This window comes from Macaca nemestrina, chromosome 9 (genome assembly GCF_043159975.1).
Source record: "Macaca nemestrina isolate mMacNem1 chromosome 9, mMacNem.hap1, whole genome shotgun sequence".
Classification (NCBI taxonomy): Eukaryota; Metazoa; Chordata; class Mammalia; order Primates; family Cercopithecidae; genus Macaca; species Macaca nemestrina.
In genome coordinates, this window is record NC_092133.1 from 33880447 (window position 1) to 33893563 (window position 13117).

A 13117-nucleotide genomic window follows, 5' to 3' on the forward strand; every position below is an offset into this window, starting at 1 on the left:
GGGCTCATGCATTTGCCCAGTTTTTTTTTGTTTTGTTTTTGAGACAGTCTCTCATTCTGTTGCCAGGCTGGAGTGCAGTGGTGCAATCTTGGCTTATTGCAACCTCCGCCTTCTGGGTTGAAGTGAATTCTGCTTTCAGCCTCCCAAGTAGCTGGGACTACAGGCACACGCCACCACACCCAGCTAATTTTTGTATTTCTTAGCAGAGATGGGGTTTTACCATGTTGGCCAGAGTGGTCTCGATCTCTTGACCTTGTGATCCATACACCTCGGCCTCCCAAAGTGCTGGGATTAGAGGCGTGAACCACCACGCCCGGGCTTTTTTTTTTTTTTTTTTTTTTTGCAGGGAGTGGGGGCATTCACCTGGTATTAATTTATTGATTCATTAATTCAGGAAACTGATTTAAGGGTGTATTAATTCTGCCAGGCCTCCCTATTTTTTATCCTGTATTCATAAAAGTAATACAGCTAAACAGTTAATGTTTGACTGCCTTTTTTACCTGGAATTAGTCTTTTTTAACTCAGTTCTTCCATATTTTAAAAACTAGCATAAGGCACACCAGATTATATGGGTTCATAATCTAGAGGACTGTGGATACATCTTTGCTTACAATATTTTTGCCCCATATGATCCCATAGACATTAATTTACATTACCTTAAAAGGGAGAATTATGATTTATTTTTTGAGACAGAGCCTTGCTGTCACCCAGGCTGGAGTATAGTGGTTCGATCTTGGCTCACTACAACCTCCAAGGTTCAAGTGATTCTCCTGCCTCAGCCTCTTGTAGCTGGGATTGCAGGCATGCATCACCATACCTGGCTAGTTTTTCTATTTTTAGTAGAGACAGGGTTTCGCTATGTTGACCAGACGGCTCTCGAACTCCTGGCCTCAAGTGATCTGCCCACCTTGGCCTCCCAAAGTGCTGGGATTACAGGTGTGAGTCACCATGCCCAGCCTGAATTTATTATTACCTTTTTTCTTATGACTTCCTTGCTTTCACAGGTGGGTAAGTTAAGACAGGGAAAGTCTCAGTTGGTTAGGTTCATCTAACAAAATACAAGAAGACCTACTAATATCACTTAGATATTTTGATTTTTTTTTTAAGTGGCATTTTAATCATGTTTGTCACAGAAAAACGAATGTAAGAATAGGTGTGTATCAAATTTTCTTAACTATAAAGGCATCAAACATTGCCTAAGGGCTCTTTTTACGTAGCCATGTGCGCTGGCTTCATCACAAAAAAAAAGTTCTGAGACTGGCCGCGTGTTGGGATGAAATATGGCTGCTGGGGTGGTGGCCACTGAGGGATTTTTGTTGATGTCTTGCCTTTCAGCCAAGTTACATGCTACAGTCAGAAGAACTCCGGGCCTCCCTCCTGGCCAGGTATCCCCCTAAAAAACTCTTCCAGGCAGAACGGAACTTCAATGCTGCTCAAGACTTGGATGTGTCACTTTTGGAAGGTGACCTGGTGGGTGTGATTAAGAAAAAAGACCCCATGGGCAGTCAGAACCGCTGGCTGATTGACAATGGAGGTAAGAGATTTTCAGCAGCAGGGAATTGTAACTGGGGAAAAAAATAGTTTTAGCTACACCCGAATCTGGACTAGACCAGGAAAAAAAAATATCTTTGATTAAGGGGAAAAGTAGCCTTAACCTTCTCTACAGAGTGAAGATCATTACTGAAACAAAACCTGTTTTTATTGGGACGAATTCCAGAGGAGACGCCATTGCTTATCACGCAAGCTCTTGCCATGTCTTACAGCACTTACAGGCGGGAAGGCCTGCCTCACGGAATCCTGTTCCTTCTTAGCCTTTTCCCAGTAGGCCACAAAATAAGCTGCCCTCTTTTCAATTTTTTTTTTTTTTTTTTTTGTGGCAGTCTTGCTCTGTTGCCCAGGCTGGAGTGCAGTGGCACAATCATAGCTTATTACTCCTGGGTTCAAGGGGCCCTCCTGCCTTAGCTGGGACTACAGGTATGCCATCATGCCCAGCTAATTTTTCAATAATTTTATAGATATGAGGTCTTGCCATGTTGTCCAGGCTGGTCTCCAACTTCTAGGCTCAAGCCATCCTCCTGCCTGTTTCTCCTAAAATGCTGGGATTATAGTTGTGAGCCACCGCAGCCAGCACCTCTTCCAATTTCTATGAATTTGTCTTGTGGAAATTAAAAACCTGTGGGATTTCATTTGCTTTCTTCTCCCCATAACAGCTTTACCTCATGACTATTTAGGAAATTACTTTAAAAACAGCTTACAACTTTTTTGGAGGGAGAGTGATTGGCAGAATTTAAGTAAGTGTACAAGGGATAATATTGATCTGTAATCCCTTTTTCCAAAATCCAAAAAGTTCTAAAAAAACAAGGATTTTTTTTCAGAACACTTTTGCCAAAACCTGAAAGTGATGTACACTTTTGCCAAAACCTGAATGAAAGTGATGTGAGACTATAATTGTAACTTACCACTTTTGGTGTGAATAATCATGTGTGTATATTTTTCATTTTTATCTTTTGTGACAGGGTCTAGCTTTGTCACCCAGGCTAGCTAGAGTGCAGCGGCTTGATCTCAGCTCACTGCAACCTCCGCCTTCAAACGATTCTCCTGCTCAACCTCACAAGTAGCATGCACTACCACACCTGGCTAATTTTTTGTGGAGATGGGGTTTCACCATGTTGACCAGTCTGGTCTCCAACTCCTGACCTCAGGCGATCCACCTGCCTTGACCTCCCAAAGTGCCAGGATTACAAGCATGAGCCATGGCACCTGGCCTTATTTTTTTAAATGCTGATTGCAATCTGATTCAACCAAGAGGTTGCTCACATCATGGATGGATGAGTACAGCTCCAACATGAATGACACAAAAACATCAAAACTTTCGTATTTGCAATTATGTGAGATACTTTAAGTTTTAGTTTATAACTGACACATACTTGTTAATATCGATGGGGTATGGTGTGATCATTTTTGAGACAGGGTCTAGCTTTGTCACCCAGGCTGGATTGTAGTGGCACAATCTTGGCTCACTGCAGCCTCCACCCCCCAAGCTCAAGCAATCCTCCTGTCTCGGCCTCCTGAGTAGCTAGGACCAGAGGCGTGCGCGACCATGCCCAGTTAATTTTTTAGTAGAGACAGTTTCCCTGTGTTGCCCAGGCTATAAACTTGTCATTTCTTTGCAGAGATATCAGAATCCTTGGCTTCTGGCTATCTTGAGATACACATTATCATTAGCTACAGTTACCTTACTGTGCAATAGAACACCAGAGCTTATTTCTCCTAACTTTGTACCTGTTAAGTAACCTCTCCCCAGACTCACCTCCCATGATAGCCACACCTCCCCCTCCACCACCCCCAGTCTCTAGTAACTAGCATTCTACTCTCAACCTCTATGAGATCAACTTGTCTAGATTCTACGTGAATGAGATTATATGGTATTTGTCTTTCTGTGCCTGGCTCATTTCACTTAACATGTCCTCCAGGTTCAACCATGTGGCCACAAATGACAGGATCTCATTCTGAATATTCATTAACAGAATTGATAATGGGGTGCTGACCCTGCTGGGGGAGATTTACAAAATATGTAATACAGCTACTTGACTACCTTTCCAGAATTAAAAGAATCTGAATTCCAAAACATGTCTGGCCCTAAGCATTTTAGATAGGGATTGCGGTCCCATCCAATAGGCATCTATGTATTCACCACCCAGAACTGAAAAATGTTACATTTCTTGGTTTCTTTAAAAGCATCTTGTGGATTTTTTTTCTTCCCCACTTCTCCTTACCCAGAATAAGAGATTAGAAGTGAGAAAGGAAGGACAGAGGATGGAGGCTGTTAGGGTGACACCAGGTGACAGCTACTACTGGGGTCAGAGACAGATGGACCCCCTGTAAAGTTCCAAGCTGTTTAAGAAGCTGCTCTATCCTTTGGTTTTTATCTACTCAAACTTAAGAAGTGGTAGCAAGCAGCCACAGTATTCAGATCAGCTGTCAGGTACAGGAAATGCATCAGAGATCAAGAGAGTGATGGTCATTGTTCTCGTGGAGGCTACATATTCTGGGTCTGTGCCTTGATGGTGTTATTACAAAAAATTGTCATGTGGATACTCATGGAATCCCTAATTTATACTTAAGTTTTAGCTGAAAGCCCCCTTGGTCATCTTGGGCAATTAAAGTGAACATGTATAGTACATGTTACATGTACATTCTAACAAATAGTTTCCTACATTAGAACATCCTCCCAGTATATCCAGACTCCCAGAGCAAAGGATTCGAGTGTCCTGGAGGGAAAGAGCACAGGGAGGCCTATGGAGGGGCTTCTTGAGCTAAGCTTTTTTTTTTTTTTTTGAGACGGAGTTTCGTTCTTGTTGCCCAGGTTGGAGTGCAATGGCGTGGTCTTGGCTCACTGCAACGTCTGGCTCCTGGGTTCAAGCGATTCTCATGCCTCAGCCTCCTGAGTAGCTGGGATCACAGGCATGCACCACCATGCCTGGCTAATTTTTTAGTACAGATGGGGCTTCACCATGTTGGCCAGGCTGGTCGTGAACTCCTGTCCTGTGGTGATCTGCCTGCCTCAGCCACCCAAAGTGCCTGGATTACAGGTATGAGCCACTGTACCCAGCTTTTTTTTTTTTTTTTTTTTTTTTTTTTTTTTTTTAAGAGATGGAGTCTCACTATGTTGACCAGGGAACTGGGCTCAAGCAATCCTCCCATCTCAGCTTCCCAAAGAGCTGGGATTACAGGCATGAGCCCCCGTGTGCGGCCGAGGCTAGTTCTTGGTCCTTTCCACACTTGCTGTATTTGAACACAGGCTTAGTCAAGCCTTCCTCTTAGGCGTGATCTGTGTTCTATGACATTCTCTTCCCATGATGATTCCCGGACATAGGATTGTTTTCATTGCTGTCTTCTCGGTTGGCCACAGGCCTCCTGGCACGCGTCTGTTGTGAGGTTGTGACATGAATGAATCGGCAGGCAGCTGCGGCTCTTCGTCTCTACCTACACACATCACATCCTGGGACTGTGTTCCAAGCCACTTTGTCACTAGGCATTTTATTTTGTGTCTCACTATTGTCCTGGCTTTTTTTGTTTTACTCTTCATTTTACAGATGAATAACCTAGCTTTTACAGTTTTTCTCTCGATGCTCCCTCCATCTGTCTATCCTTCTGCTAAGAGTTGTTTATATTTCCTGTTTCCTTTGTAGTCACCAAAGGCTTCGTGTACAGCTCCTTCCTAAAGCCCTACAATCCTCGCCGCAGCCACTCCGACGCCTCTGTGGGCAGCCACTCCTCCACAGAGTCTGAGCACGGCAGCTCCTCCCCCAGGTTCCCACGCCAGAACAGCGGCAGCACCCTGACCTTCAACCCCAGCAGCATGGCTGTATCCTTTACCTCGGGGTCTTGCCAGAAGCAGCCTCAAGATGTATCTTCTCCGTTGAAGGAAGGTGACCAAGGAACTCTCAGTGCGTCCCTAAATCCGGGTAGTTCAGAGAGTGGTCCTTCCGGATGCCCTTCAGAGCCAGACTCTACCTCCCAGCCAAGGTCAGGGGACGCTGCAGATGTAGCTAGAGATGTAAACCAACCCACTGCCACCCAGAGGAGCTACCGGAACTTCAGGCATCCAGAAATGGTTGGCTACTCTGTACCAGGACGAAATGGGCAAGGTCAAGACCTCGTAAAAGGATGTGCAAGAACAGCCCAGGCTCCGGAAGACAGAAGCACAGAGCCAGAAAGCAGTGAGGCAGAAGGCAACCAGGTGAGTGCATAACTGTCTGGCCAGTGTGGCACAGGCGGCAGCAGATGTGTTGTGGGTACAGGCGGGGGTGAGGCAGAAGCGGCTTACCTGAGGCCTAGGGGTGATCTGAGATGAGCTCACAGACACATCTTCGAAGCACACGAGGAATCTCTGCCCTCAGAGCCTTCGAGCACCTTCCTTGCTGACACTTCCCAGGCTGTTCCTGGACCCCTGTGCCACTGGGTGTTTAAGCGATGCCACAGTGAAAATTTCATTACTCTTCCAGTTCACTGATTCTTCAGTTGTATAACATCCATTTAATCCACTTGTTTGGTTTTTGATCCAAGTAACTGTACTGTTATTTCTGGAATTTAGAAATGAAATTCTGCCCAGTTTTTTTGTTTTTGTGTTTGTCACCCAGGCTGGAACACAGTAGCACAATCTCAGCTCACTGCAACCTCCGCCTCCCAAGTTCAAGCAATTCTCATGCCTCAGCTTCCTGAGTAGCTGGGATTACAGGTGTACACCAACACACCCAGCTAATTTTTATATTTTCAGTAGAGACAGGGCTTCACCATGTTGGCCAGCCTGGTCTCAAACTCCTGAACTCAAGTGCTCCACCCACCTCGGCCTCCCAAAGTGCTGGGATTACAGGCGTGAGCCACCGTGCCCGGCCCCAGTTTTTTCTATTCTTTGTAATGGCCTGTTCCCGTTTATGAATTTGATTGTGGGGTTTTGAGACAGAGTCTTGCCTATCGCCCAGGCTGGAATGCAATGGCACAATCTCAGCTCACTGCAACCGCCACCTCCCAGGTTCAAGCTATTCTCCTGCCTCGGCTTCCCAAGTAGCTGGAACTACTTTATTAGAGACAGGGTTTCACTATGTTGGCCAGGATGGTTTCGATCTCCTGACCTCTCTGCTCGCCTTGGCCTCCCAACTTGTTAGGATTACAGGTGTGAGCCACCGCACCTGGCCATATCTTGAACTCACCTGCATGCTTTAAAGCCATTTTCAGATTCACAGCTGCAGAGTCCCTGCCCTGCTTCACCCTCTGTTGCCTTTGCTCACTCTTCAGCGGAACATCTTCCTGTGTTGACTGTCAGGTTTGTCTGTGAGCTCATCTCTGGCAGGATTTGCCCTCAGGGGAAGGCCCAGTTGCATCCTGGGTTGTAGAGGTGCTGCCACTGTCTGGATTCTAAAAGTCCAATTTTTACCCACTTTCTCAGTTCAGGCTTCCCACAGCACATTCCTCAGTGCCACAGCCAAGCTTTGTGCATGCTCATTTTTCTGGTGATTTCTTACTACCCACTGCCTGGGTCAAACACCCCATTCTCGGCCTACCAAGCGGACAGTTATTGTAGACACATCAAGGGGGGGGGAGAAAAGGACCTTTCTTAAATTGAGTTGGAACAGGGAATGTAGTTGTAGTCTCAGCTCCTGTCCCTGACCAGGTCCTAAAGCCCTGGCCGTGTATCCCTTCCTTGGGCTCCCATGGGCCTCATGGCTTCTCCTCCTACTCCCTGAGCCCCTCCCTTCCATGGGCATTAGATCATTAGATCTTTGTGGCGCCTAAAGATCAACTTTTCTTTCTTTGAAGTTGGTTGTGGTTTTCTGGTTTATGTTTGAGGTATGGAAGAATATGCTTGTCTTCCACCCTTCAAAGCAACTCTGAAAGACTGAAAAGGTAGATTTTATTTTTATTTTTTAATGGAGTCTTGCTCTGTTGCCCAGGCTGGAGTACAGTGGTACAACCTCTGTCTCCTGGGTTCAGACAATTCTCCTGCCTCAATCTCCGGAGTAGCTGGGATCACAGGCGTTCACCATCGTGCCTGGCTATTTTTTACATTTTTGGTAGAAATGGGGTTTTACCATGTTAGCCAGCCGGTCTGGAACTCCTGACCCCTAGTGATCCACCCGCCTCAGCCTCCCAAATTGGTGTTTTTTTGTTTTGAGATGGAGTCTCACTCTGTTGCCCAGGGTCTGGAGTCCAGTGGCACGATCTTGGCTCACTGCAACCTCTGCATCCTGTGTTGGAGCAATTCTCCTGCCTCAGCCTCCTGAGTAGCTGGGATTACAAGTGTGCACCACCACGCCCAGCTAATTTTTGTATTTTTAGTAGAGGTGGGGTTTCACCATGTTGGCCAGGCTGGTTTTAAACTCCCAACTTCCAGTGATCCACCCATCTCAGCCTCCCAGAGTGCTGGGATTACAGGCACGAGCCACCACGCCTGGCCAAATTGGTGTTTCCTTTGAATCATCCCTCTATTATGATAGCCATCATCCATATGTACCTATTTAAATTTTTGTTAAAATTAAAATGAAAAATTCAGTTCGTCTCACTAGCCATATTTCAGGGGCTCAGTAGCCACATGTGGGCAAGTGGATGTGGAACCCTCCCCATCACCACACGAAGCTGTTGGATGGCATTGCTCCCAGCAACTTCCCATTTTCTCTCTCTCTCCCTCATACAGGTCTATTTTGCTGTCTACACCTTCAAGGCACGAAACCCAAATGAGCTGAGTGTGTCAGCCAATCAGAAACTCAAGATCCTCGAGTTTAAAGATGTTACAGGAAATACAGAGTGGTGGTTGGCTGAGGTTAACGGGAAGAAGGGCTACGTTCCCTCCAATTATATCCGCAAAACCGAGTACACCTGAGCCCATGCTGCCCGCCACCCAGCCTTGCTGCCTTTGCTTTCAGTCCGCCGAAGGTTCTGGCGGCCCACCGAGAGAGCGCCTGCTCCTGAGACACAGGCCCTGTCTGCGTTGCTTAACCATGGCATGGTGGAGCCCACCACAGATCTTGTTCTCCTTGATTGGGTTGTAAACCTTGATGCTCACTAGAATCTCTAGAATCTGAATGGACCCTGGGGCTTTGCAAATGACTTAGTGACCATGAGAAGAGAGACAAGTGTTGGAGCTGGCCTTTGGAAAGGAGAAACTTCCAGTCAGAAGCCCAGTGTCCTAGGTATGCAGGAAGCTGTGCTCTAGCAATAGACAGTGTTGGTATTGGTTGTGCTATACTGTGTTTGGGGTGGCCCCATGTTCCATGCTCAGCTGACCGGATGCCAACTCAGATGAAGAGAATTAATGGCTCTGGGCACCCCCTGAGGCAGTGCTTGCACGTGGCCAGGAGTTTGTCGGGATTGAACCAAACCTAGTGCTTCAAAGCTCCTGGGACACCTCCAGTGTCCAGCACACATTCTCATACATACTGCCCCGAATTTCTAAAGTCCCTAAAACACTACCTTCTGTAACCTTGTTTCTTTCACTCTATTCCCAGATTGGTTATGCAAAATTCAACTGCTTTCTACTTTTAGAAGTGTTTAGGGCCTTTATTTTCTGTTGAGCCTTCATCTGAAAGATTCTCTTCCCTTGTTAGGTACAATCACTGACACTTTTTTTTCTTTTGAGATGGGGTCTTGCTATGTTACCCATGCTGGTCTCAAACACCTGGGCTTAAACAACCCTCCTGCCTCCCTGCTGGGATTACAGGCGTGAGCCACCATACCCCAACTTCAATGACACCTTTCTGATGGTCTTTACAGTCTAATGTCTGGTGGCCCCCTGCCCTGGACTCAATGATTGATTGATTTTGCTACAATAACAGTATGAGAGCTCCAGCCATTCCATTAAAAGTATTAATTCTGCTTTGAGCTGAAACCAGTTGAGCCTAGTGGAAGACTGGATGTCTGTCTGCTTCATCCAAGCACCCTGATGACTGTTTAGTTACATGCATAGATGCAGACAACATAACACATGTGACTTACTTGAATTGGGATAAGCCATTCCAGAAGTAGCATATCCTAGACTTGGAAATAAGTTTTCACCACTAACTTCCATGCTTCAGAGATGACATTCAAAGCCCAAGTGCCTGATCATACCTCCCAGTCTCAGGAAGATATTTACTTACCCCTTAGAGCAAGAATCTTAAGATTTTCCCCAGCTATGAAGCCTATCTTGGAATGGGAAACCATGAGATTTGTCTTTTAAAAGGGAAGAAATAGCCTTACAGCCCCTGTTCCTCCAAGTACACATTTAAGCCTTAAAATCCTGGGAGTCTGGGGAGACACCATGGAGCCCTTCCATCCAGTGTCTCTGCTGGTCGCGGTCAGAAGGCAGTCATGCAACAGTCCTGTTGTGGAGAGTGTTTCTATGTAGAGATGTTTATATTTAAGTAGTTCTTTTATAAATAAAAGCATTTCTAATGGCCATGGATGTTTTATTGATTTCCCTCCGTGTTTAAGCTGAGCGTTTTTCCTGGGCTTCTGGGGATGCCTTGACAATGACTGATGCCCAGATCTGGGAGAATGGAAGAGGCTAACTGAAAAAATGCCGGCCCAAAGTCATTTTGTCAGATTCCAACAATCTCTATATACTCAGGCCGAGTGTGGTGGCTCACACCTATAATCCCAGCACTTTGGGAGGCCAAGGTGGGCAGATCACTTGAGGCCAAGAGTTTGAGACCAGCCTGGCCAACATGGTGAAACCCCATCTCAACTGAAAATACAAAAATTAGCTGGGTGTGGTGCTGCACGCCAATAGTCCTGGCTAATCAAGTGGCTGAGAATTGCTTGAACCTGGGTGGCAGAAGTTGCAGTGAGCCAAGGTCACACCACTGTACTCCAGTCTGGGCGACAGCAAGACCCTGTCTCAAAAACAAAAATCTGATTCCTCAAAAGATGTCCATGCTGCAGGTGATTGCCTGTATTTTCAGCCATCTTGTCCTATGAAATTCTAGCAGAACAGAAGAGCTGGGATCTTTAGGGGAGAAGTATTTCCCTGATTTGCAGATGTGGACACTGATATACAAGATTATTTAACAAGGTCACCAAGCAGCCGCTCAGGCAGTTGGGGGCAGGGAAGGGAGTGGCAGGGCTAGTGGCAGAGGTGGAATTGAGGATGGTATAGTGGGTGACAGTAAAGCGATCACCCAGTATTGTTAAGGAATAGAAATCACAGTTGAATGGGTAGGCTATGGAAAGCAGCTGACAAGTCACCTACGCCACTCTTAGGTGATAAGACTAGGAAAATGGGGCCCAGAGACATTCGTACTCACCCAAGTCATACATCAAGTTTTTGAGGGGTTGTGAATTGAAACTCAGGCCTCAGGGCTGGGCACGGTGGCTCACACCTGTAATCTCAGCACTTTGGGAGGCTGAGGTGGGCGGATCACCTGAGGTCTGGAGTTCAAGACCAGCCTGACTAACATGGAGAAACCCCATCTCTACTAAAAATACAAAATATTAGCCAGGCATAGTGGCACATGCCTGTTATCCCAGCTACTCAGGAGGCGGAGGCGGAGGCTGAGGCAGAAGAATCGCTTGAACCCACGAGGCAGAGGTTGCAGTGAGCCGAGATCACGCCATTGCACTCCAGCCTGGGCAACAAGAGTGAAACTCTGTCTCAAAAACAAAACAAAACTCAGGCCTGCAGGCTCAGGTTGAGTCTCTGCACCTTGTTCTGGAGTCAGACTGTCTGGCTTCCGACACTTAACAGCTTTGTGACCTTGGCAGCTTACCCGACCTCTGCCTCAGTTCCCTAGTTGAGGTAGAGATAGTAATATAGCATCCACCTTGCAGAGTTGATGGGATTCCGTGAGTTAATATATGCAGCGTGCTGGAACAGGACAGCTACAAGATACTGGAATAGTGCTTGTCCCCCGCCAATGGAAACATCTTAAACTATCCATGCATGAATATACTCTAAGCACTAAGAAAACCATGTGAGAGATAACAGCACCTGGGTGTCACATGCAACTATTAAGAAAAGATGTTAGGCCGGGCGCGGTGGCTCAAGCCTGTAATCCCAGCACTTTGGGAGGCCGAGACGGGCGGATCACGAGGTCAGGAGATCGAGACCATCCTGGTGAACACGGTGAAACCCTGTCTCTACTAAAAAATACAAAAAAACTAGTCGGGCGAGGTGGCGGGCGCCTGTAGTCCCAGCTACTCGGGAGGCTGAGGCAGGAGAATGGCGTAAACCCGGGAGGCGGAGCTTGCAGTGAGCTGAGATCCGGCCACTGCACTCCAGCCTGGGCGACAGAGCCAGACTCCATCTCAAAAAAAAAAAAAAAAAAAAGAAAAGATGCTTTGGAAAGGGCAGCGAGGACATGTTCACAGGACCTGTGCTGACCCCTCCTTCAGCCGCAGGCAGTGCAGCATGCATTGAAACACCCTCTGCATGAGGGGAAGAGAGGGAAGCACGTCCCAGATTCACCCTTGGACCTCAGCACTCCCCCAGTAAAACCCAGTGCCCAGCAGGCCCTCACAGCCCCCAACTCCAGGCTGGTAGCTGCACACTGAGCCCCCAGGCCTGCCTGCAGCATAGAAGCTTCACAGGGTATGCCTGAGACCACCATGGACACTCGTGACTCACGTTTGCTCAAGACCACACACCTGCCCGTTCTTGCTAGAAGAGTAGTAAGGGCCTAGGATTACAAGCCCTTACTATTCTAGATATCCTATCTATGTATCTAGGATATATGGATCCCAGGTTTCTAGCTTAGGAGACAGCAGAGAAGTGATGGGTGCCCATGGACCATCCAGCTGGAAAGGGGAAAGTACATGCAAAGGGTTTCAACAGGCTTGGTGCTTACTACTGAGTTCACTGTGGGTCAAATCGTTGGCCCCTGTCCTTATGTTCCCCTCTTGATTCAAGCCATGAGGAAAAGGAACCTGGAAATACAGTCCTGGATGGAGTTTGTGTCTTGTAGAAGCTGGTTGTTACCAGCTTGTACCTACTGCTCCCACAGCACCCTCTCCACCCAAAGCACCTACCATCAAATTCCTCTTCCAGCTCTGCAGATCCGGCAGGAGGTTAGTGTGAAGGAATCGCATCAAATACAGGTAAGAAAAAGATTCAGCTACTCTCCTCTTGCCTTACTGTCCTATCAACATCTCTATGCATCCAGAACACTTTTTTTTGAGACGGAGTCTTGCTCAGTCGCCCAGGCTGGAGTGCAGTGGTGCGATCTCAGCTCATTGCAAGCTCTGCCTCCTGGGTTCATGCCATTCTCCTGCCTCAGCTTCCCAAGTAGCTGGGACTACAGGTGCCCACCACCACACCTGGCTAATTTTTTGTATTTTTAGTAGAGACGGGGTTTCACCGTGTTCACCAGGATGGTCTCGATCTCCTGACCTCGTGATCCACCCGCCTTGGCCTCCCATAGTGCTGGGATTACAGGCGTGAGCCACTGCGCCCGGCCCGGAACACTTTCTTAGAGCACAAAATCTACTTTAAAGCCATGAAGAGTAGAACAGACTGAAGATTTCTTGTGGGTATGAAAGACGACAACTCCACCTATGACAAGACAGAACTTCCTGGAAATATTCCTTTTCAACATCGACACAAGACTCCCTACTTCTTCCAGCATCAGTCCACCCTCAATATTCC

The 13117-nt window shown here is 47.1% G+C and overlaps 1 protein-coding gene across 2 annotated transcripts in view; it reads left to right on the forward strand.

Moving 5' to 3' along the window:
* DNMB (dynamin binding protein) overlaps positions 1-11493 on the forward strand; it is a 122518-nt gene extending 111025 nt beyond the window's left edge. Inside the window, exons 15-17 of one of the 2 annotated variants that reach the window (XM_011735677.2) lie at positions 1336-1534; positions 5193-5743; positions 8195-11492. In XM_011735677.2, the coding sequence (XP_011733979.2) occupies positions 1336-1534; positions 5193-5743; positions 8195-8380 (936 nt within the window). In that variant the 3' untranslated portion in view covers positions 8381-11492. Of the gene's footprint in view, positions 1-1335; positions 1535-5192; positions 5744-8194 lie in introns of both variants that reach the window. The other variant, XM_011735678.3, reaches the window with a different exon arrangement.
* The last annotated feature ends 1624 nt before the right edge of the window (positions 11494-13117 follow it).